At 26.4% G+C, this 25,357-nt stretch overlaps 5 protein-coding genes across 6 annotated transcripts; 3 read left to right on the plus strand and 2 right to left on the minus strand.

Annotated features, from left to right (window-relative positions):
* Positions 1 to 232: 232 nt before the first annotated feature.
* LOC129607445 (ribonuclease P protein subunit p25-like protein) lies at positions 233 to 25,306 on the plus strand. Its single transcript, XM_055518472.1, has 5 exons — positions 233 to 459; positions 24,277 to 24,403; positions 24,480 to 24,661; positions 24,738 to 24,854; positions 24,934 to 25,306. The coding sequence occupies exons 2-5, from the start codon at positions 24,308 to 24,310 to the stop codon at positions 25,202 to 25,204; spliced, it is 666 nt and encodes a 221-aa protein (XP_055374447.1). The 5' UTR covers positions 233 to 459; positions 24,277 to 24,307; the 3' UTR covers positions 25,205 to 25,306.
* Positions 943 to 2,959, plus strand: LOC129607442 (protein FAM76A). Its single transcript, XM_055518469.1, has 2 exons — positions 943 to 1,073; positions 1,271 to 2,959. Exon 2 carries the CDS (start codon positions 1,299 to 1,301, stop codon positions 2,571 to 2,573), a length of 1,275 nt encoding a protein of 424 aa, XP_055374444.1. The 5' UTR covers positions 943 to 1,073; positions 1,271 to 1,298; the 3' UTR covers positions 2,574 to 2,959.
* Positions 3,080 to 4,343, plus strand: LOC129607444 (bax inhibitor 1). Its single transcript, XM_055518471.1, has one exon. The coding sequence runs from the start codon at positions 3,292 to 3,294 to the stop codon at positions 4,015 to 4,017; it is 726 nt and encodes a 241-aa protein (XP_055374446.1). The 5' UTR covers positions 3,080 to 3,291; the 3' UTR covers positions 4,018 to 4,343.
* LOC129607437 (aromatic-L-amino-acid decarboxylase) lies at positions 5,582 to 8,855 on the minus strand. Its single transcript, XM_055518461.1, has 4 exons — positions 8,692 to 8,855; positions 7,278 to 7,462; positions 6,242 to 7,194; positions 5,582 to 6,186 (listed from the first exon to the last, which is right to left on the minus strand). The coding sequence occupies exons 1-4, from the start codon at positions 8,819 to 8,821 to the stop codon at positions 5,670 to 5,672; spliced, it is 1,785 nt and encodes a 594-aa protein (XP_055374436.1). The 5' UTR covers positions 8,822 to 8,855; the 3' UTR covers positions 5,582 to 5,669.
* Positions 11,009 to 18,229, minus strand: LOC129607436 (tyrosine decarboxylase). Of its 2 annotated transcripts, none has more exons than XM_055518459.1 (9): positions 18,176 to 18,229; positions 15,937 to 16,331; positions 15,238 to 15,308; positions 14,308 to 14,544; positions 14,029 to 14,226; positions 12,886 to 13,100; positions 12,662 to 12,788; positions 12,039 to 12,532; positions 11,009 to 11,979 (listed from the first exon to the last, which is right to left on the minus strand). In XM_055518459.1, exons 2-9 carry the CDS (start codon positions 16,301 to 16,303, stop codon positions 11,802 to 11,804), a joined length of 1,887 nt encoding a protein of 628 aa, XP_055374434.1. In that variant the 5' UTR covers positions 16,304 to 16,331; positions 18,176 to 18,229; the 3' UTR covers positions 11,009 to 11,801. The 2 variants fall into 2 exon arrangements, with proteins under 2 accessions (XP_055374434.1, XP_055374435.1); XM_055518460.1 differs by having other exon boundaries at positions 18,005 to 18,214.
* Positions 25,307 to 25,357: the final 51 nt, after the last annotated feature.

Raw genomic sequence — 25,357 nt, forward strand, 5'->3', positions numbered from 1 at the left:
ATTAAACTCATATTCCGGCATGTGAAAGCGAAATTCCTTTTATTATAAACTGTAATTTAGCATATGATAATTTTTTATAAATGTTTCCTAATATGTTTCATGGAACGTTAAAGTTAGAGAGTTTAAACCGTAAACCAAACTAAAATTATTCTTACAGATTTTTTAAAAAAAATGCCTATGTGAACTCATATATATATTACTAATTTCAAAGCCGCAAATTCAAATCAGCTGTTTGTCAATACAAGTTTTTCCAAAACACACGGCAATTTCTGTCTCTAATATTCTTTTTTTTATTTGTACGTAAAAAAGCGCTATTAATTTAAAAAATTACAAAAGTTACAAATTGATCGTACTTAAAGTATGCTTATAAAATATATTAGCAAAATAAAAATTCAAGTGAATTCTATTAGTATAAATATTTTATAAACAAGAGAAAACGTGTGCAGAAATCAGTCTTGGGTAAGCAACTATATTGTAACATACTCGATTCAAAAAATAAAATGTCAACGCATATTCATTCAGAATAAGTGCTTGATTTTAAATAAAGTACTTTATATCGTAGAAAAACTAAATTTGAAAACATTTCTTAAAAATTACTGGTTTTTAACGATAAACATTGATTTTTTTAATTTTAAATTAGAAATTAATTTAAATAAATTTTTAAAATTATTTATACTATATACAATATGTTATTTATAAAAATATAAATAAACGTATGTTATCTACATATATTGTATTGCATTAAAACTGTGAAGTAAAAATAAAAAAAATTTAAATTTAACTCACTAAGCTGCATCTGAAATCTTTAAATTATTAAAATTAGTTAAACACGTAGTTATTTGAGGCTAAGTTAAATATATCTGGAAATTTTGCGTGTTAGTAATTACGGCAACACTATTCAGTATCATTTGCAAATGTGTGAAATGTCAAAATTTGTGCTTGATATTCGCCTTGTTAAACGCAAAAAAAAAGAAGTCTTCATTTGAAGTGAAAAATATTAATTTTATTTCAAAAAATAATTAGTTCTGTTTCAAAGATTAGTTACCTTTAATTATTTACGAGTTGTTTCTAAGGTAAGATATAAAAAATAGAAAGTTGAATTTTTAAAACAATTTTGAAACAAAATTTTTAAATGACTTTTGTTTGGCTTGGGTTTTTCTGTGTCAAGTTCAAATAAATTTCATTAATAAAAAATTTTCTTTGTAATTGTAAGTTTATTTTGACAAATTTAAACAAAACAGATTACTTGAATATAATTTTAAAATTTTAGATATTTGAAATAAATCAAGTACAGAGTTATGAGTACAAAAGTATTATTTGCTTGTTCAAAATGTTTTTCACGTCATCCATTTGAGGAACTTTCTGCTGGTCAGCAACTTTGTAAAGATTGTCGAGGAAGTTACCCGATTGTTAAATGCACGTATTGTCGAACTGAATTTCAACAAATTAGTAGAAGTAGTACATCAGCTATTTGTAAAAGATGTGAGCAAAATATAAAACAGCATGGTAAGCCATCTGCTTGTGAATTATGCAATATCATTGCAGCTTTTATTGGGAACAAATGTCAGAGATGTGCTAGTTCTGAAGCTAAATACGGTCCAGCAGTTGCATGCGATCAATGCAAGCAAAGATGTGCCTTTGATAGGCGAGATGAAAATAAAAAGATTGATGGTAAATTATTATGTTGGCTGTGTACTTGTTCATATAAGAGGGCTTTAGCCAAGGCCCGTCAAGTTGAAAGAGATAGTCGTTTAAGTACAAAGAAGCGTCCTCATCCAGAAAAAGAAAGAACTAAAGAAAATTCATCAACAAAAAAGCTTCATCGTGATATAGCAAAGCAATCTTCAAACAAGGTTGAAGTACCGGAAAAATCTGCAAGTAGCAGACCAGTTGTAAATAATACTAATACTTTTGCAGCAGCAGTTACAATTGATCCAAACAGTTCAGATCATGTAGTAGCAATGACAACACTAAAAGAGCAAATTGCAAGTTTGCAGCGTAGGCTTAATCAAAAAGATAAAGAGTTATTGGAAAAAGATAAACTGATAACAGAGTTGAAAGGAAAAAATTTCGATAAGGAAAATGAAATGCGTAACAAAATGAAGGATATGGAGAGATTATACGAATTAAAAGTTGATTTGTTAAATAAAAAAGTAGCATCATTATTGAAAGAAGTGGCGACGTTATCAAAACAAAATACAAATAAAAAGAATGGTTCAACTGTATTAAAATCAGAAGTTAAGAAGGAAAAAGAGAAAAAGGAAAGCGAGAAAGAAAAGGACAGGGACAGAGAAATAGAAATTGAAATGGAAAAAGATAAAATCGATGATAGCGATAAAGAAGAAGAAAAAGATGAAAAAATTATTAAGGATGAAAAATCTGATAAGGATGATAATGAGGATGAAAATGATAGAAGTGACAGCGAAAAGAATGATAAATCTTATAAGGAAGAAGATGAAAGAAAAGAAGATAGTACGAACGAAGAGCAGAATGAAAAAAATGGAAAGGATGAGAAAAATGATAATTCTAGCGAAGATTCGAGCTCAAGATCAGGAAGTCCAGCTAGCAATTAGTTAAAAATTTTAGCATTGTACTCATTAATTGAATCTTTTTAAATTTCATATCATGTGGCAGTTTTAATTAGATTTTAAGTATTTAATTATAACATTAAAATTGTGCTGTTTATACGATACGATACTATGTTATACTCTTGAAAGACGTCGATAATTTCTTAAAAATTTTTGTTGCCACTAAGCTTAACTTTTTTTTATATTTTATTTTCATAATGCAGGAATGCAATTTAGTTTTATTCGCTTAATTTTTAGTTAACTGAAAAAAATTTATATAATTTTTAGTTTTCTAAAATAATCTTTAATTAAAGAAAATGTGAACATTTTATAAAAAGAAAATAAAAATGATATAATAAAAATAATTTCCTTTGAGTACAATTTAAAAAAATTTTTCTATCTACATATATATTAACAGCAAGTTTTACTGGGTTAAAGAGTATTTGACTTACTGTCAAAGAAAGTGACAATCAGAAATTTTACAATTACGTGTACTGAAAGTAGAGTAATTTCGAGAGAGTTTTTGGTTTGACATTGTATTGTATTTTATTGCTAATAAATTTAATTGAAGCACTAGAAATTTCGTAAAATTCATCACAGTTAATTTGTATCGCAAGAAAAATAAAAATTTTTAAACTTTTTTAAGGAAATTTTAGAAAATATATAAAAAACGGAAAATACTAATAATTTTTGTAGTGAAATATAAAAAAAAAGTTATATAAATATGACATCGAATTTTTCATACAAGCAGCAATTTGAGCGTTTCGCTCAAAATATGGGAAGAAAATTTGAGCCAGAAATTCGTTACCACTTGGCCAAAACGTACTTGTGTTTAGGTGGGACGACAGCTACAGCAACACTTGGATCGTTGCTTCATCTCTCAGGATGGCTAGAATTGGGTTTTTTAACTGGAATTGGTTCAATTTTATTGGTTTTGGGCTTAATATTTATGGAGGATAACGGAAAAAATTTCTACACAAGACTTGGTATGCTGCTTGGGTTTGGATTTTGCTCTGGACAAACTTTAGGTCCATTTTTACAATACATAAGGATATTAAATCCAGCTATAATTGTTACCGCTTTGACAGGAACTAGTATTGTTTTTGTTACGTTAACTTTAGCTGCATTATTAGCTGAACGTGGTAGTTATTTGTTTTTGGGTGGAATATTAATCAGTGTACTAAACACAATGGCTTTAATTAGTCTATTCAACATGTTCATGGGTTCATATTTTATAGCTCAAACACAGTTATATATTGGTTTGGGTGTAATGTCGACTTTCATATTGTACGATACTCAAGCAATTATTGAAAAAGCTAGAATGGGAAGTAGAGATTACATCAGACATTCATTAGATTTATTCTTCGATGTTCTTTCAATCTTCAGAAAACTCCTTATCATACTCGCCCAAAAGGAGGAAAATGAACGTCAAAATAAGAAGAGAAATTAAATACGTAGTAAATATTCATATATGTATGTATGCATATTTATATACTATATATTTATTAATGTAAGGTAAATCGGGAACCTCCGGTTAATATGGTTTTATCAAGCTCAGTCAATGCTTTTCAATTTTTTTATAATCTATAAATGTATTTTCATAAGACTAGAATTTTTAAAAAAGAAAGGAAAATATTCAAAACATTGAAATCGATGTAATGTTTTAGGAAATAAAAATTGGTTGTAGTTACCATTTAATTAAACAATTTATTTACATATGAAACTTTAAAAATTGTATAAAGATTTAGAAGAACTGAAATAAAATTATTAAATTAAAGTAAACATTAAATTTTTTTATTTACCTAATTTCAAAATTTAAAAGCTCATATCTGCACTCAGAAATACTAAATTGTATTCAAAAACATCTAAATTCACAGCATAACTACATACATACCTACCTAGTACATAATTTACTTTCATAATCTAGCACTTATTTAAAAATAAAATAATAGGCATTAAGCAACTGATTAATTTGTAGATAAAAACTTTTCTATTGTTCAGCAATACATAATAGAAATCAAAAAATTTCTGGATAAGGGATACCTATACGTATGTAGGTATATTTCACTTAATTGGTTTCCAAAAATACGCAATCATTATATTGTTGTTATATAATATCATATATTAATTTAAATTTTAGTATTTTGGAAACACCGCAAATTAAAATTGGTAAATGTTAAGAAATGATGTAATTGTACTGATAGTTATGTAAATGTGTACTACTATGTACATACTAATGCTTCCTTGTTTTCTGGTTCATTTTAGTTTTTCTGGTTTACTGTGACACAAAAAGAAGAGTGAAAATCCCATATTCTTAAAAAGTATGTTGCATTACAAAATTTAGTCACTATGTTTTGGAAGGTGAAAATTCCAATATGAAAAAATGGGAAAATAAATTGAAAATTGAAATTAATTTCTAATTGAAAGCATGTATGTATGTATGATTATAATGCTTATATATAAACATTTTAGAAATAATCTCATGTCACAAATAACAAAAATTTGCTCTCATCGAGCAAAAACTCAAGACATCAATACGTCAATATAAAGAAAATCTTATCATAAAATACATATGTTGGTACGTTTGTATATGTATGTACATGGAATATCGCTTTATATACGTAAATGTATGTACATGGCAACTCAAAACTTATCTAGTAGATAAGAATGGTTTATGCACTCGAGAGTTAGTGTTAATTTTTTGTAAAAGTTTCCTGTAAGAAACCATATAAATATGATATACATATATGTATAAGAAAAGTGATAGCAAATGGAATTAAGGAGTAAATCATAGGTACATGTGTATACACCAGTAAAATTATTTTTAAAAGAGGTATTTGAGAAGAAGACTCATGTACAGGTACATACTTACACAGATCTACATGTATATAGGACTAAATATATAGAAGAAATCTCGTGTGTCTAAATAAACTTTATTATATTTAATAATTTTTTAAATTTGTACATATGTATGTAAGTAGACAGTTACGTAGTTATAAAAGCAATATGAATGTATGTACGTATATATATATGTATGTACTAATTACGTACTTATATTCCAGATAAATTTCGCTAGCTAATAAGTTAACTGTAAATTTCGTTTTAGTTGCTAATTTCATCACTATCCACATCAGAAATATCTTTTAATTTATTTTGTTTACTCATTGCTTCTAAGAAGCTTTTATTTAAATCATCTTGTCCTATAACTAATATCGGAGTACAACCGTCTGTCAGATGTTCATTCTGTGACTCAAAAATTTCCCTAGATATGCTACGTGTAAAGGAAAAGCGTAATGATTTCGTTCTTGTAAGTTTCTTTTTGGGGCAAACTTGTCTTCCCGAAACTGTTTGTTTTGGCTCTGTTTTCTCAACTTTTTTAACTTCATCTTCAACTTTGTTTGGTTGATATTCAATTTGTTTAAGGGGATTTTCTGCTAATATCTCATCTGCATATGATTTTATATCTTTAAAAGCGTCTTCGATATGTTTTTCATTTGCATGCTCATATGTTACACAAAATCGAATTACATATTTCCCATTTATCATTGCTGGTATCATATGCATCTTTCCAGAATGGTTAATTTGAGCTAATAAGTCTTGGTTAATTTCATCGGATGATCTGTAAAAAAATTCAAATTTAGTATGAAAGATTACTTAGAATTTCAAAAACATACTTAAGTCTAAAGCAAACTAATCCCAAATAAACATCATTTGTAACTTCGAATCTATTATCTTGGTTAACAAGCATTTCAAACTTTTTTGCTAAATATATATGATTCCTAATGTATTTTTGAATGCCTTTGATACCATATGTACGGAACACAAACCACAATTTTAAAGCACGAAATCTCCGACTTAATGGAATACCATAATGTCTTAAATCAATGCCTTCTTTATGTTCGTGACGTAGATATAAAGGGTTGACCGTTAATGCTGTTGTTAAATTCAAAACATTTTTTACCCATAATGCAGAACAGTCGAAATTTGTCAATAATAATTTATTTGGATTTGTATTAAATGAATCAGCATATTTTAAGCCTTTAGAAAAATTACGCATTTCTGGTAAAATAAATGAATTTCCAGCGTAGGCACCATCAACGTGAAACCAAATACATTTATGCTCTTTACATATTTTTCCAATTTTAACGATATCATCAAAGGCACACGATCCTGTTGTACCAACGGTAGCCACAACAAAAAATGGTGTCAAACCATGATTAATATCATTTTGAATTGCTGCCTGTAGAAGATCTACTTTCATTTGACATCGTGAATCAACTTCGATAATTCTTAACTTAACCAAAGCCATTTTAGCTGCTTTTTCAATTGAAGAATGAGCTTCTCTGCTTGCGTAAGCTATTAAATGCGGTAGAAATACACTATCGTGTATATTTTCGTTACCATTTCTGCTTTTAAGTTGTCTAATAACCCTTGCTCTCGCAGCAATTAAACAAATTAAGGCACACTCTGATGCTGAACCTTGCAATGCACCCCCACCATTCGTGTTCGGTTTTTTGTTATTTTCATTTATTGAATTATTACTTAGAAAAAATTTGGGTAAATTTAATGCTTTTGCATACCAATCTAAAACAATTGTTTCAAGTTCTGTAGCTGCTGGACAGGATGCCTTTGATAAGTTATGATAAATTTTTTTTAGAAAGTACATACATACATGAGCACATTATAATAATGTTTTTATAATTCACTTACCCAAGAAAAACCAATTGAACCAAGCGCACTACTTAACATATCACCTAAAATTGATGGATATGAATTTGCAGCGGGAAAATAAGCAAAAAATTTTGGATGATTCCAATGTACCACACCTGGCATTATTTTATTTTCAAAATCTTTGAGTACATTTTCAAAATCTTCGCCATCTAATGGAGCTTCACCTAAAAATATTTTAAACATTTAATTTTTTTCAATTTTAGATAACAATTAAGAAAATGTGAATTGAAATTACTACATAATAATTTTTCTACTGCAATAAAGTAAATTATTGCAGTTTCTTTGAAATGAAGTAGAAGAAAATTATGATTTCATTAGTGTCAATTTATTTAATATTGATAGATTTATATAAGTATGTATATGTGTTGATGATTTCAATTTATTTTAAGAGCATTTTCAAATTACAAAAACAGAAAATATGATTCATTGTTGTAAGATGAAAATTATTTGTTCAATTCAAAAAAAAAAATATTAAAACTTGCTAATTATGTATTTCATATTTTAAATACATTTGTACGTGAAAAAGTATAAGTATGTATGTACTTAATTTTTGGAAAATTCGTGATAATTGCCATGCACAATCAAATAAGCAACCATTTTCAATAATTACAAAATAAAATTAGAAATATTTGCTTATATGCAAATACATATACATACATACATGTAAAAACTAGTAAAATTTTACCTATGCTAACATAGACGGGATTTGTGCATAACACATTGCATTAAAAATTTTTAGAGAAATTACCAAAATCGAAAATTAATAACTAGAAGTACAATAATTAGAGCCTTTGTATTTGAAATAACTAAAAAGATTTGGTATCTTTATACGCCTAAGCCACAATATAATTACTTTTACAATCAAGATTCTAATATGGTTTTGAATTTTTGTCAATAAACTTTCATTACACTCCTACTTTTAATAACAAATTTAAGCTTATAAATTTGACGGGCTGAATCGAATATTAATTCTTTCCATAATATCGATTCCAAATTTGTTCTTTTGGAAGATAAAATTAGAAATTGTTCAAAAAAATTACTATACACACTCATTTTAATCAATACAATTAACATACTTTAATACTGGGTTAGACTCATTTTCGAGTAAGTAATTGAAATATTCAGAACTAGTGTGTTTTAACTTTAGAAAATTATTATGTAATTTGTCAACGAAATGATAGTGTCCAACAAGACAGTTTAACTTTTTAATTTAATTTTTTAATTTTAACAAAAAAAAATATAATATTTTTAAAAAAAATTAAAGTTTTAATTCCTGTTAATTTTTTTTAATTTCAATTTTTTAGAAGGATTTTAAACGGCTTAAAATATTTTATAATCACAAACAAAAAAAATATTTGTATTTGTAATTGAAATTTTTGTTTTTAAAGCTCACTTGGTATTAAATCTTTTAAGTATCCTGGATCAATTGTTGGTGCAACATCTCGATCTCCTATATTTTCATTATAATCACAAATATATTCGATTACATCATAACCGTATTTTTTAAATTGTTCCGTATTCATTTTTTTCTGTAACAGAACCCACAACAAATTCTTATAATAACAGTAAAAAGTAATTTTATAAATTCAATTTCTTGTAAAAATTTTTAAATAAATTTTTGGATTCCTAATAAATACAGAGATAGATAGATAATAAGGCACCGTTTAGTTTGGCGATCTTTAACTTATTGATTTAGAAAGCTTGTTTAGCATCCTTATTTAAAATGTGAAAAACAAAAAATTTAAATTTTTCCCACTTCATTGAAATTAAAGCCCAAATGTTTTATGCGGTTTGTTTCGAATATAAACGAAGAGCTTTTTTCATTAAGAAAAAAACAACATACATTTTTACAACTTGTACAACTTGCATAAAGATACTTACATGCATATACTAACATTTTGTATGTGGATATGATGTACAAGTTTCTTATAACAAGTGAAATTTAAAGATTCGAGTAAATACAAAAAAGCTGTAAATTTGTTTGTAATTCTTTGTATCGATAAATCAATAGCTCCTGGCATATATTTATGTAGTTTTCCAATATAATTTTAGGTAATTATATTGTGACGACATTTAATCAACATTAAACGTGTATAGAATTACGATAAATATACAGAATATGATCACAATTTGAAAATTTTCGGAATCATAAAAAAGGTTTTATAAATCTTTGCTGGAACACTTTGACCTAAAATTAACTATTTGTATATGCTTATAAAGCTGCAAATGCTGAATAATATCGAAACTGAGGTGGCCAAATATGAAGGAGTTACCATTAAATTATATCCACATATATAAAAGTGAAGATTCACGGTATTTTTGAAAAACTTCCGAACCATAAAGTTGCTTTAAATATAAAAAAAATATTAAATAGAAAATTATTTTTTTTAATATTTCCTCTCGTCCCGTGTTTTTAAGAAACTGGCAAAATATTATGAATTTTTGACTATTTTTGACATTTTGACAAAAAATTCGGTTTCAAATTTCTGTAATTTTTCATTCCTTCTTGTTCCTTCAATAAGTCATTGAACTTATTCTATAAGTAAGCAACAAGTCAAATATTGCACATCGTTCTGATAAAATTGAAATATGTAAACCAGATTTTGATAATATGTAGCGTCCGTCATGAATGTTATGAAAACTCTCTTAAGAGCGGAAACCCAACCATTTTTGAACCCAAAAAAAATTTGTCAAAACTATTTTTCAATTCGGCAATTTGGAATTTCCTTTTAAGGAAACCTTTTCTGTTTACTTTTTTTTCTTATATTTTATAAAATATTAATTTTTGTCATTATCTGCTAAATTTCAAAATAAAATTACTACTCGTATTTTAGAATAAATTTTATGTAAACATGAATGACTAATTGAAAAGGTATGATCATTTACAAGAAAATTTGATAATTTAAAATTTTTTTGATTGTAACCAAAAAAAAAAAAAAAATTAAAATTATTTTTTTGTTTATTTTATTAAAAAACTTTTATTTACTCGATTGTGGGGCATGAAGAGTGTTAATAAACTTTAATAATGTTGTCTATAAGTGGCTGTGGGATTATTAATATTTTGACACATGTACATACATACATATACATACATATTATGAACATATTTTTCTAGAAAGACCGAAAATAAAAGTTTTGGCTGCTTTAGAACAAAATTATTTTCTACTAAATTTGTATCTGTACAAATCTGTGAAGTACTCGCAGTACATTTTTTTTTTATTTTTAATTGATTTGATAATTTTTCGATTTTGAATCAATAATGTAAACAAAGTTAATAATTAACAATAAAAATTTTTATGAATCATAAACGGAAATCAAATATGTAAACTTTCCTAATATATCTGAACAACCCATGGATCTATAAAGTGTTAAAAACCAGGTGTGTTGATAAAATTGTTAACCGGAGAATCAAGAAAATTTTTGTGTAGGTGGTTTTTAGTATATTTTTCTTTAGTAGAAGTTTATTCTACATTAAAAGAAGTGCTTAGTTAATGAGTTGTACTTGCTGAGTTGAACATTAATTTTCATCCAACATTTGGAAATTTTAATTACATAATTCAGCTTATGAGTTGTGATTGCTGAATTGGGCCCATATACTCAATTGTTTCAATTTTGAACCCGCGAAGACTAAATTAATACCAATGTACAAGTAGTTCAATAATATACACCTATTCATTTTTTTGTTTTAGTTTATTACTATATAATAACATTAAATTCAAATAATGAAACACAAAAAGAAATTTTCATTAGTATTTGGCCTGAAATTCATCTTTATATTTAATAGCTTCTTTTTGCATATATATTAACGCTATTTTATGATAGTTGATTTTAATTGAAGAAATTAGAACGAAATTCTACCACATTTAGTTCAATTTGGTGTGCCTATATGTATGTATGTAATTTAAAAACTAATATTAAAAAATTTATTGTAATGTTGCTGTGTTGATTCGACAGATTATATGTAATAGCATTCATATTGAAAATACATTACGAATTATAAGTACAAGGTGTACAATTGCAATGTTAAAAAATTCTCATATTGTTAAATTGAAATTGAATTTGTTAAAGTCAAAATTTCAAAAAAGTTATTTTTAATGTTGTATAATAAATCAAACTTATAATTAGAAAATTTTCATAATTTAAAAAACAAATAACATTGCTGAAGCTTGTTTTGTCTTCAAATATTTTTATAGGGGCGAAAAAAAGAAGTTTTCTTATTTGTGTTCATTACAATAGAGGTCGTTTTCTTTAATCTGAACGTAAATTCGACATTTTCAGCAACACATTTTCTATGCTGAATTGCTGAACAACCCAAAATTAACATTTGATCTACATTTATGCATTTACTCAAACATGATTAAAATTGAAATTCAAATTAATTACTTCCAGTTTAGTAATAGTTTTAAAGTTAATCTTTCAAAAGTTATTCAATTTTTTTCTTTATATATTATTGCTGAGGCTTTATTAATATTATGTTTTGGCAGATATCTTCATTTTAAAATTTTATTTATTATTTGGGCATGGTGATGAACCACGTTTTCTTAATAAAATTGGTGATTTTCTTGGCGATTTCATATTGACACTTCCACCATTTTCATTTTCTGGTGATGGACTTGAATTACCAGCTGAATTACGTCGTGATGATGGTGAAGCAGATAATCTGGCATCCAAATGTCGAAATCTAAAAAAAAAATGTGTTAAAAGAAAAATTTTTCTTTTTAATTTTCTCTTTCTTCTTACCTCAACGAAACATCTTTTTTTGATCCATCGTCATTAAGGAAAAATGCTAATGGCCAACTAATCCATGAATTCTCTTTAGCTGGTATTTGAATTTGTGGTGTACCATCTTCGACCACCGGTGATATAATATCAGCTGATAAACGTGGAGTACCAGCTTTATTTATAGCTGGATTATAAATTTTTGGATCACTAACCATACGAACGAAAAATGATCTTTTCTGTGCCAAAGTCTCTTTTTTCTTACGATCCAAAATTTCTGTTAGTTCATCAGCTTGTTCTTTTTCTAATAGTTCAGCTGCAAAATCACAAATTACTTCCCAAGCGTAATCAATGTCATCTTCAGTAGCATTTTGTGCTACTGCACAAAATCTTATTATATATTTGTCATTTACAGATGCCGGTACCATGTGTAATTTACCCGAAGCATTAATAGAACTTAAAAGTTTTTCGTTGACTTTATCAGTACCTTTAAGACGAAAACATACCAATCCGAGCTTTCGAATTAAAATAAAGAAAATTTTAGAAAAAAAAAAGTAAAATTATTGTCAAACGTTGAAATATGTATGTATGTAAGATAAATGAATTGTTATAACTTCGAATTTTCAAATTGAAAATTAACTTACCTTAACCTGATTGCAAACTTCAAATCGTGAATCTCTTAATACATGTTGCTCAAAACGTTTTGCTAAATCGATATGATGACGAATATAGAATTGTAAACCGCTTATCCCGTAAGATCTTAATACAAACCTCAAATATAAAAAAAAAATTCAAAATGGAAATATTAGATTCTTGAATTCAATCAGAAACAGAATATCAACTAAAATATTTTCTATTCATCATTTACCAAAGTTTAAGTGATCTAAATCTTCGACTTAATGGTACACCCCAATGACGATAATCAATCGCAGCATCAGAATAACCATGTTTTAAATATAATGGATCAACAACCAAAGCAGAAGTCAAACGAATTCTATCACGTACCCATAATGTGGAACAATCAAAATTTGTTAATAACCATTTATTTGGATTTGTATTGAATGAATCAGCATACTCAACACCCTGTAATTATATTAAATTATTTTAAAATTAAATATAAATTAATTCAAATAATGCTTTTTCTAGTGCTTTTTAAGAAAAAATTGTAATTTATTTTTTAATAATGTTGATGCACAATTACGTTTAATTTTTATTGTGAAAAATTGTCAATTAATTAGTATATAGTTGCTAAAATATTCGATGGAAAACACTTTCATTTTATTATGTAAATGCATAATAATCAGTAAAATATTTTTTATACAGAAACTGAAAGTTTCAGATGGATGTAATCTAAGTTATTATGCATAATCATGAATGAATGTGTTATAAAATATATTGCTAAGCATGTAGTATAATTACTTTGAGGTTTGATTATTTCAAAAAAAAAAATATTAACAAAAAATTTATTGTGGATGAGACCCGAAAATTATTTCAACTTGTTAGTCATAATGCTAATCATCTACAATAGAATTCTAAACACAAAGTTACGCTACTGGTTTGATCAAATGCTTTTTTTTACAAACAACTCAATTAACTTTCTATTACAATAAATTGTTTATTTTTTATTTTCGTCTTAGAGGAAAATATTAAATTAATTGTTATTATTATTGCAAAAATTAAAAGAGAAAACCGCGACGAATCTGTCGAAATTAAGGGCGAACAATACGGCATTGGACTGTTCGGTACTTCCATCCTTGGGAGAGTTGAAAAACATTGTAGATAGAAACTAAAACTTTCTTTGGAAATGACAAAGATTTGAAGAGCTGCCGGAGGTGCTCTTAATGTGGACTGTATTTTAATTGTTAAATTAGTTTGTTAATGGAAAACACAAGTAAGCGAGAGTGCTTAATTGTGATATGTAGTGCAATTTATATTTTTAAAAAAAATATTTCGTATTTTGCTACCCAGATAAGTTTATATAACGTTATGTTACAATTAATGTTTAAATTACCCTCAACAAATATTTCAATTCCGGGCATATAAATGAATTTCCGGCGTATGCAGCATCAACATGTAACCATACACCTGGAAAATTTTTAAGTACTTCACCAATTTCTTCCAAAGCATCAAAAGAACACGATCCAGTTGTTCCTAATGTTGTAGAAATAAAAAATGGTACAAAACCTTGACGTTCATCTTCTTCCATGGCCTTCAAAGTATAATAGCAAAAAAATGTAAATGCAAAAAATAAAAATAAATTAAAAACGATAAAAATTTCAAATTTCATTACAGCTAAAACAGTTTTTCCTCTTAAGCTTGCATTTTCATCTGGTTCCAAAATTCTCAATTTTACAAATGATATCATTGCAGCTTTTTCTACACAACTATGTGCCTCTTTAGAACAGTATGCCATTAATTTACATAATAAATGGCCCTCTTCAACAAATGGATGTGATTGTTTTAAACGTTTTAATGCTTGAGCTCTTGCTGCTAACAATGTTACCAAAATGCATTCTGATGCAGATGTCTTTTATATATGGTATATGGAATTAAAAAAAATTAATATTTGAAAGACACTTGATTACATAAATTTAAAGGAATTTAGAAAGAAAATTTTAAAATTTAGAATGCAATAAAATAAAAAACATTTCATTCCACAGGCTCGAAATCGAAACAAATATCAAGAAAGGGATAATTACACTCGTGGAAATTTTACCTTTATTATTGATAAACTCATTTAAGGAAAATACACCTGTGAATTTTGTGAAAAATTTCGTAAAAATGTGATTATACATGTTTAAATTTGTAAAATAACTCCTTAATCTTGAAATGGTAACGAGTACAGTAGAAACATTAAGAATTTGCAAAATCATTACTAATTTCCTATGGGCACACTTTTAACAAGTGTATTTATATATACGCTATATTTGTGTGTAAATACACTTGTTATTTTTCAATCTGAATGTGAACGTACAATTATGTGCGTATAAAAATTTCTAAGAAATTTTCATTCTTATTTATTTTTCTTAATTCCTGTGACCATAAATTGTAAAATTTTCAATATAATTATATTAAAAAAATTATTAGAAATTTTTCTAAAAATAGAATGAAAGAAAACTTTTAAACAAAATATTTTGGTTTTTAAGAGAAAAATGTTCAATCACTATAATTAAATAATATAAAACAGCAGTTTAAAAAAAGATTTTTGCTTTGTTTTTACCTGAATAACTCCACCACCTCTGCTTCCTTCTTTCAAAGCTAAAAAATCATCCGGCAATCCAATAGCTTTTCCTATATAAATTTTATAAAAATGGAACAATTATAGAAACTTTTTGATTACATTCAAATTTAAAAATTATTTATGAGTTTACTTTAAAAGTAAAAAAAAAAACATTGTAAAATTTTCATTTTAAGTTTTTTCTGCTTGATCTGTGTGTCTGTCCGTGGTACATGATATTTTTAAGCGTTACAAGATTTGTAAGCTGCGGCAAATTCTCTCTTCCGTATGATTAAAACAAATGGACTAAAAATTAAACAGATGTTTTTTTTTTGTTTAGTTGAACTATTGTGAATGCAAATGTGACAGAATTACTCGAAATTAGAAAATTTCGGAGTTTTAAATATTTTTATACTCAGGCAACCTCAAGTACTGCTCCTTTCGCTTTTGTATCAATTTTAGGAAATTTTTCTTTATTTTTTCCGGTTTTTTTTGGTTTTTTCAATGATTACATGTTTTTTATTTATTTTCCTTTTGTAAATAAACAAAAAATTTTTTCGAGAAATTTGTACGTAATTTTAAAAATTGAACTTTAAATTTTGAATTCATTTTAATTTTTTGAAAAAAAAAAACTTTGCACTTACGCATTATTATAAAAACATTTACTTTAATTTTATTATAATTTTATATAAAAATACTGACCTAACCAATCTAAAACAATTGTTTCTAATTCTGTACATGCTGGACTTGCTGCCCATGAAAATCCTATACAACCAATTCCATCACTTAACATATCACCCAAAATTGATGGAAATGAGTTACCAGATGGAAAATATGCATGAAAACGTGGATGTTGCCAATGTGTTACACCAGGCATTATTTTTGATTCAACATCTTCCATAATATCTTCCCATTTTTCTGGATTATGTGGTGCCTCATTGGGTAATAAATGCCTTAAATAGCCGGGTTCAACGCTTGGTGTTACACGACGATCTTCCAATGTTTCTAAATATTTACAAATGTATTCAACCATTTCAAAACCACGACGTCGAAATTCTCTGCTATCCATATTGGCTTTTTTATTAACTTTGTTTTTTCTATATTATTTTAAAAGAATTTTATTAAAAATTTAAAATTAATTATGGCTACATTTGTGAAAATTTGTGAAAAAAGAAATTTCTGAGTTTAGATAATTTGGTATTCAACAACTACATTGCAAAAATACTTGATATTTTCCTGGAACCTAATTCGGTTTTATATCGTATCTTATTTTGAACCGATACTATCAATGTAGATTCTTATAATTTAAAGGTACCGATCCAACGATTAAACTTATACAATGATCGCTTTGTTTCTGATTTTTCTTTCTAAATTTATTACGTTATGTGGTCGAATTTCCGCCCCATATGATTGTTCGATCGTGTGTTTCTAATTAACTTTTCAAACATTTTATGTTTTTACCGAATTTTTAGCCTCTTTTCAAACGCAAAATTAAAACGTCTAACGCAGCTTTATAAGAAGTTCAAGGTGAATTTATTACAGAAATTTATAGGTTACAGAATATAATGTAGTGATTATATAAATTACATATTTAGTGTTGCGAATAACATGTGCACTATTTTATTAATTTAAGAATATTTTTAATATTTAATAATTATATTTTTTGATGGCATGACATTCACCGTTAGCTTTCTGCATTTATAGAAATTTGAAAAAGTTTTCAGTTTCAGAAATATATGTATTATGGTGTTGAAAATTCGAGGGCCGACAGCTTGAGAGGTGGTAGAAGTGAAAAAAAAGTTTTCTTTTAACAAAATAAACTATTTATTAGTGTCTAAAAACTGCTACAATTTTAGACCCTAAAACTTGCGTTCTAGAAGAAAAATTATTTCAGAAAATAGAAAAAAAACGAGTTATAACGGTTTAATTTCAAAGCCATGAATGTTCAACTTGCCATGATGTAACTATGTTCTGCGTTTGCGAAATTTAAAAAATGTATGTGGTTTCATTACAATAAATAGTTGAAAAGTGAAATTTTTAGGACTTTGGGGGAGGGGGATATAGCGAATAATTTTCTTTTACGGAAACCAGTTTGTACATAAGGGATCTATTTCTATATTAAAGGCAGACAGAGTGAAACTAGTAAGCGTTTTTTGTTATTTCGACGGGATTTAGTTTTAATCTCTTTGTCTCAACTTTTTTCTTTTGCAATATGGCAAAAAATTTTTGAATAAGAATAAACAATTTTGAGTATATCTGTTATTTCTAATTTTTAGTAATATTTTTTTAATTAAGCCTGGTTTTTCCAAACCGACATAGCGTTTCATATTTTAATTTAACCTTCGAATTTCTTAATTTTATTAAAATATGAGATTATAGTTTTCGATTTTATTCTTGGGTATTCTTGCCTAATCGCCAAGGATGACTATTTGAAAAAATTTAGAAATTTGTTTAGCTAAATTTTACAATTAGTGTTACCGTAAAATTGGGAAAATTTTATAAAATTTCTCACCAAATTTGTAATAAATTTTTATTAATAATTTTTTTTTTATATATCAAAAATTTTATTGAAAGATTAAGAATGCACTTTTATTTCTTTGATTACTTTTTTTTCTATTTTTTTTTTTAATTTAAATCGCGAAAATTTGCCATTTACTAATAATAAAGATTCTTCTGAAATCTTAATTTTTTAACCTAATTTGTAAAAATTAATTTTTAGCATAAAATATTTTTGTAAATGCAATAATATAAAATTCCACAGAGCACCCACTTTTTTCTCAATCAAAACCAAATAAATTTCAACTTCTTTAAATAGCTTGTCAAATTAGCTGGTTAAAAAAAAAATCACTAAATTTTTTTCTGATTTAATTAAAATTATTTCAAATTAAAAACAAAATTGCTAATCCAAAATTTTGCAATCTAATTATTCCAAATAATTCACCAAAAGATTGTAATGTTTCCGGTTAATTGTACTTTCTTTCTGTTATCCTTTCCCAAAGGATATTAAACCGAAACTGATCTTCTGTATCAACATCTACTTAACATGTAACCTCGGTTTTTCTCCAAATCTAAAAGACAGAATAGAAAAAAAATAACAGAAACAACCAAATCTTTTTTATTACCGCATTATCCTTGTATAATTTATTAATTCAGCAAAGGATTTTAGAGTTGCTGACAAAAGTATGAAATAGAAAACAAGTCTTTCAAGTCTTTTTGGTTGTTTGTTTTGTTTTTGTTATTACAATAAGAAGTGAAAAATTTTCTTATACAAATACCTTTTTTTTTTTACAACACCTAAATGTGGGGGGATAAGGATGTATGTTAATTATTATACATAGAAATTATAAAATCTGTTGATGATAAAAATTCATTTATTGGTTAAGTTTTGAGGACGTGATAAATAATAATTTTTTAATAGTCTTTTTAAATAAAAATGAAAATGTTCGAGAACGGCCATAGAACAATCTTATTTCTTGTTTTCAATAGAATGCATAGTAATAGAAATTTTTATGCATGGCCATATTTTGCGGCTCTATGGCGAGTTATTAAATAGCCCTTAATATAAAATCATGTTTGGTTGTTAAGTTTTATAAAACGTGGTCACTTAATCATCTAAAAATAACGATAATAATAATACGATAATAAATGATTTTATTACTTATAGTAGAGTGTTAACAGATTTCAATTAAATGAATTGTTTTTGGTAGTAAACAACCAAAAACTCCAAAACTATTCAACATTTTCCTTAAAAAATTTAAAACGTTAAATAAAAAATAAATAAACGAGTCCAGATAAAATTGAATTTTTCTGAACTTGTACACCCTTGTTGTTGTATAGATACGTGCATAGAGTCTTTCGACTCATAAATTTTATTAAAGTTTATGTAGGTTTTAAGGGCACAATATTTTTTTAATTACATTTTTGCTCCTTTTTTTTTTAACAACTTTCTAATATTTTGTTTTTAAGAAAAGGGTGGTGTTACCAGTTTAAATATTCTAATACAAATATGAAATTTAATGTTTTGTCAGGAATTTTCATGTTATACCAAAACACATATACATATAAGTCGTACTATACTCAAGTAATATTTTTATTTTTATAATTTTTCGTTATCGCCAGTAGTTGTCTTTAATATCTACAATTGAAGGAACGAAAAAAAAAATGCAATGGTAAATTGGAATTGGGCCGTTTATATAAGATTAATTACATCATCATGTTAAACATGTATATATATGTATACACATACATATATACATACATAAAGAAGTAAACATTTTGATGACATTCAAATTGAATTAAAGCGACACGACACGAAGGAAGAAATTTCTTAAATTAAAAAATAAGATAAGAAAATTTTATAAAAAAAATGAAAAATTGTTGAAGAACCAAAGAATTTTTATTTTTTGTTTTTGTTTAAGAAACATCCTTATAAGTTGTACAACATAATTTTTCATTTTCTTTTTTTTTTGCGTTCATATTTTTTAATTTAAGAAAAATTTTGGGGAATTAGATCCTTGCTTAGTAAGAAGAAATTTAAGAAATTCCTTTAAATAAATTTAAATATCAGTACGTGTTTGTAAGAAGTAGCACTGTAATTGTGAATTTCAACTGTGAATAGAGTTCTATTTTTGTGCCATAGATTAACAGAAGAAAACTGAGGCAAAATATAAAAAAACAAAAATATTGATCAGTTTTCAATCAAAATTTTCAATTCAATCAAATGAAAGTAATTTTAACAATAGTAAACTTGAAACATGTTTGTTCTAGTAGAGGACCAATAAAACATATTCGTTATAGTAGACGTTCACTCACGCGATTTTTTGAGATAGAGTTGTTAAGACCAAAAGGTCTTAATGCCCGCATACCCATATTCGTTTCGTCATAATTTTCAATCTGATCGAGTAGTCCTAGGAGGAATATGGGACTTTTACATGATATCATAGATAATCATTTCCCGGTTTTGTGCGTTATCGGCCAAAGAACAGTCGGCCGTAGCGTTTTCGTTATATTAAATATATAATTGGTTGGTCGAACGTATATAATTGGTTGGAACCCGCTATACTTTTCTATCATAACTCGATTTTACATATTTATATTTGAAGCGTTTAATCTTTTGTATGTAAATAAAAAGCGCTTTCATTAAAAATAAAATAAATTAATTTTAAAATAATTATTTTAATGATTTCATTTGTATAAGAATTTCACGAAATATGGCCAATCATCAAATTCAATAAAATTAAAATGTAAATTTTAATTTAATTGAATTTTATTATTTCACGCACATATGCACATATTACGTATATATAATATGTACGTGATTACCGTTTTTTTTGGCAATGACATTGAGGGTATACGATTTATAGTTGAGTTAAAAAATTAAATTAAATTTTATTTAAATTTTTTCTTCTTTTTTTCTGATCAAATAATAACATTTATTGACGTCATATAATATAATTCAGTTTCGAGAAAATTAATTTTAAACGCACTTTAACTTAGAATATATTATGTATATTTGAATATTTAAGTACATGCATACACACATTATATTTTATTTGAATCAAATAGAATAGAAGGATATTTGACATGTTTTGTGTTAGCAAGAAGAAAATTTAAGAAGTTGAAAAAGGAAAACAAAGTATGTAAAAATATTTTCATATAAAATACTCTAAAAAAATGAATTGAAAAAATAAAAGGAACAATTAAGAATTTGTGTATATGTTTGCACATGAAATTCACATTCACTCACGTACCCATCAATCATATTCATTATAAAAATAGCGCGCATGATCCATGTACACTGCATATTTCAATTAAATAAATTTTTCGAGTCATAACACAACTATTAAAATTAGCTTTCAAATATTATTTAGATGCTTTGTATCTAGATCTTTTTATGAATGCAATACAATTTTTGCAATTTGCCAATATTATACTTTGTCAATTTCATATGTCATCTATATCAAAATTGCAGATCTGACATCACTTGACAAAATAATCCGATGAATTAGCCAAATTGACGTTAGAATTGCATTTAGGTAGGCATCCATAGTAATTATCGTGTTTTTCAATTTTTAAGTTCCCTTTTCTTTAATTTTCACACAAACATACATATTACCAAAATCAAGATCGCAAGAAATATTATAAAGATTATTTTTCTCGTTATGACGCATAATTTGTCTCACAAACAATAATTGTAATAACATTATTTTTGAATATACCTATAAGGTTAGGGATTCTGTTCTAAGAGAACTACTACGCATTAAAAGTTTTAAAGTGTATTAATAATAATGATTTCTTTCAAATATAAAGAATTTTTGGTATATTCTTCATTTCTGATTTTACATTTTTATTTTCAAGTAGAACACTTCAAGATCGTCGTTGTTGTCTCATTTGTATATTGATTTTTAATTATCGTTTATCGTTGTCGTTATTACCATCTTATTTATATACTCGTAGTACGTGTTTTATAAGCATATTGATTTTTTATATTTTACCGATATATTTGTTTGTATGTCAACATGATTTCTTTTATATTTTCAATGTATAATTAAATTCGATTCAACTGAAAATGACATTTAATTGAAATTTCACAATCATTTTTATTCATTTTTTTTTCCTCTCTTTTAATATCATCGTTTCTCATTTCAATCTGCTTCTCCCATTCCAATTTTCTTCATTTTAATCACTAAATTTCTACAAATAGATAGGATTAAAGAGGTTCATCATAAAGTTTTCACACTCTTTTCTTCAACTTTCTTGTCGCTCTATAATAAATATTTTGTATATGTATGCATGTATGTTATATAAAAAAATATATGTATGTACATATGTATGTAGTAAAATGTGGTATAAGTTTTTCAATTCAAAATTCATGAAAATATTTGTGCAAAAATGAAAGAGGGGAAAGGAAAACACTTTAGTGCGTTTTTTTTTCCTTTTATTTTTCATTAAATTCTTACAATAAATTATAAATGAGTTTTTGAATATGTTGGTAGAATCAACAATTATTGAAAAATTCAAGTAGTAGTTTTGGTTTAATAATTTTAAAAAAGCAATTTTCTTAACATTTTAACGTACATGATATTATTCAAGGAATAAAAAAATTGCATAAAATATGGCTGTTACATGTTCAATAAATAACATATTACCATATTATTATAACGTATTGTAGTAAAAGTAGGTAGTAAAAGTAAGTAGTAAAAGTATTGTAGTTTTCACTTCACAATTTTCATACGGAAGTTATTGGGCTCTTTTCTTTTAATGGCACATAACATAGAGACTTAATCCTTAAACTATTAGTAAAGAAGATAATTTTTTCAATTGGAAATGTCATATATTTCTGTAAAAAGGAGAGAAAATTCGGAATTTATTGTGCCGAGTTTTTTTGGGCAGCATAACGAATGCTACTCCATTTATAACCAAAACATGATAACGGTTTTAATATGACAGTAAGCTATAATGACATAGCTTCAAGTATAAACTTTTGAAAGAAAATAACGTGAAATGCTTGTATTAATTAAATTATTAAAAAAAAAATAATTTATTGTAAATTTTTGTTCTTGCAATTCCTTTTTATATTAAAAAGATGGACAGGCAGATTAAGTTTATCAATTTATTTCAATTTCGAATCAAATTGTAAAGCATGTGGTGTGATGAAAGGAATTTAGGACGTAAATACCAATGATATTTATTATTATTATTTTTTTTTTTTCTATTTTATTCTGAAATATTTTCACTGTGGGAATAATGTAAAGAAAAATAAAGAAGTAAAAAGTGGTTAAGAATGGTTTCTCTTGTTATTTTTCATTCTTAAAAATTTCAAATAAGAATGAAAGCATAAGGGTAAATTGGAATGAATAAAAAAAAAAAAGAAAATTTATCGAGAGTCTTTCTATTTCTAAAAATAGATTTGTATCCAAAAATGTTAAAAGTTACCTACCCCCGTGTTGACGTATTAAAAGATTATATTCTTACGTATATACATATATATAGGTACTTACAAAAAACGCATCTTTATAGCTCCAATTTACATATATGCACACAAATCTATTTCTCTCTAAGAAAAATGTTTTCCTTATAGTTTTATTTTTCTTATAATTCAATTAAATTATTTAAATTAATTAAGAATACAAGAACTTAGTCTCCGAGCAAAAGCTGAGCGTCGTGTCACCAAGTATTGATGTGATCACTTTGTGCCTCCTACTATAGATGACCAGATCAGTCTATCTATCAAAACTGCTAGGGATTCATGAGTCAATCGCATCCGAAGTAACTTTATTAAAGTCCTACTTTATTACGCCTCCTCGATATTCAAAAAGGCAGTCATAATTTTTAAAAGACAGTGTAATTTCTTTTATTCAGAGATCCCCCTATGTAGCGTACAAGGAAGGACAGCGTCGTCTCTGCCAACCTGCTCTTGCAGTATATATGTTGCGCCGATAACAACAAACTAGAAATCAAGTAGTTTCGAATGTATCCATGTAACAGCTTTTCAAAAACAGCTTTTTTAATAGAAATGATGATAGACTGATCGGTCTAAGTACGTTTGAGCAGTTGTGAGAGCTTCTTCCGGCCTTAGGTATAAAGACCACCTTAGCTGTATTTTAAATTTTTGGAACGTAGATTAGGTCCATGCATCGTTCGCAAATTGTTTTTAACCGTGGAAGAATAACCCGTATAGTACTCTGCAATTTGGCTATGTCATCTGAACCCCGCTGGCTTAAACAGTTTGAGGATGCGGATAGTTCAAGTGGTAGAAGCAATAACGGTATTCCTATTTTCAAATTATCTTTCTAAAGATGAAAAACAATAATCCTTGACTATTGTTTTTCATTTTTAATATTAAAATTGAATTTACTCTCCTACGTTTTATTTGTTTCTAAAAAAAACATTTAAAACTCAGCTTTTTTGAATTCAATTACACAATTGCAAATTCTTCGTATTTATGTGTGTACTTGCAACAAATCATTAAATGAAAAAAAGAGTTTATATTCAGATATTTATAAAGTATACTTTGGATTCTAATTGTACATTTTTTTATAGGTTAAATTGAAATATTCAACGATTTAACAAAATGATAAATTATAGGAAAGGTGAAAATGTTGAAGAAGAATTGACGAGAGATAATATTCCAATTGAGTGCCTGCCACAAAAATTCTTATGGATGCATGTAAGCCTTAATCTTTCAAAAATCCTCCTACATTTATTATTAAGAACTAATCTATATTAAATTCTTGCTTGTTAAGGTTAAAGGAAGTACAAAAATCTCTAATGTTATCGAATACGCAAAAAAGGCGCTTGACAGTGGAGAGTATCGTTCCATAGTTTGGACAGGTTCAGGTGGTGGAATCGGTAAAACAATATCTTCAGCTGAAATAATGAAAAGAGATTATGATTTGCATCAAGTAACTAGACTTTGTTATCAAAAGTAAGTTAGATAAGTTGATATTGTATGGATTTTTTAATATTGTTTTTATTTTTTATTTTACATCAATTTTTTCTAGAATCGAAGAATACTGGGATCCCATTACGAAAGGATTAGAACAAATAGTTGCGTCACGACAGATTCCATGCATTCACATTTTGACTACACTTGACGAAATTGATCCTAAAGTTTTAGGGTAAATCGCACTTTAAAAATATGATAGAATAATAAGTTGACTTTCAATTTTATTTTTTTTTTTTGTTATCTATTTCAAGTTACCAAAAAGCTAAGCAAAAGACTCATTTTTGGAATGATCCAAATCAAAAACAAAAAAAAAATCCAAATTATCATGATCAAATAAAGGCGAAATATAATCGAAATGGAGAAGATAGACAAAATCGTAAAAAAAAACATAAGAACAAAGATTCAAATTCGAAACAAGGCGAGCAAAGTAATAAAAATATTTCAAATCAAAAATCTAAATCTGAAGGCAAAGAAAAATTTCATGAAGATAAAATCGAATCTAAAAAACATGAGCAAGATTGAGTTAATTTACCAACATATTGCAATGCGAACTTGTAACAATTGTTGTGCATTTTCTTATTTTAATTATATGAGAAGTTTAAATAAAATGTGAATTTAATAAAATCATATAAAACGCGTACAAATTCAATGATATAATAAAACAAATAATATTAA

This window comes from Condylostylus longicornis, unplaced genomic scaffold, assembly GCF_029603195.1.
Source record: "Condylostylus longicornis isolate FDR11 unplaced genomic scaffold, ASM2960319v2 ptg000027l, whole genome shotgun sequence".
NCBI lineage: Eukaryota > Metazoa > Arthropoda > Insecta > Diptera > Dolichopodidae > Condylostylus > Condylostylus longicornis.

Excerpts from the sequence above, each read along its gene's own strand:
- LOC129607445 (XM_055518472.1), top strand. The coding sequence starts at position 24,308 with ATGATAAATTATAGGAAAGGTGAAAATGTTGAAGAAGAATTGACGAGA. Across the intron at positions 24,404-24,479 it reads AAAAATTCTTATGGATGCAT|GTTAAAGGAAGTACAAAAAT; the intron begins GTAAGCCTTAAT and ends TTGCTTGTTAAG. Across the intron at positions 24,662-24,737 it reads ACTAGACTTTGTTATCAAAA|AATCGAAGAATACTGGGATC; the intron begins GTAAGTTAGATA and ends AATTTTTTCTAG.
- LOC129607444 (XM_055518471.1), top strand. The coding sequence starts at position 3,292 with ATGACATCGAATTTTTCATACAAGCAGCAATTTGAGCGTTTCGCTCAA.
- LOC129607437 (XM_055518461.1), bottom strand. The coding sequence starts at position 8,821 with ATGAATACGGAACAATTTAAAAAATACGGTTATGATGTAATCGAATAT. Across the intron at positions 7,463-8,691 it reads CTTAAAAGATTTAATACCAA|GTGAAGCTCCATTAGATGGC; the intron begins GTGAGCTTTAAA and ends AAATATTTTTAG. Across the intron at positions 7,195-7,277 it reads GTTCAATTGGTTTTTCTTGG|GCATCCTGTCCAGCAGCTAC; the intron begins GTAAGTGAATTA and ends AACTTATCAAAG.
- LOC129607436 (XM_055518459.1), bottom strand. The coding sequence starts at position 16,303 with ATGGATAGCAGAGAATTTCGACGTCGTGGTTTTGAAATGGTTGAATAC. Across the intron at positions 15,309-15,936 it reads AATTGTTTTAGATTGGTTAG|GAAAAGCTATTGGATTGCCG; the intron begins GTCAGTATTTTT and ends AAATTTATATAG. Across the intron at positions 14,545-15,237 it reads GAGGTGGTGGAGTTATTCAG|ACATCTGCATCAGAATGCAT; the intron begins GTAAAAACAAAG and ends CATATATAAAAG.
- LOC129607442 (XM_055518469.1), top strand. The coding sequence starts at position 1,299 with ATGAGTACAAAAGTATTATTTGCTTGTTCAAAATGTTTTTCACGTCAT.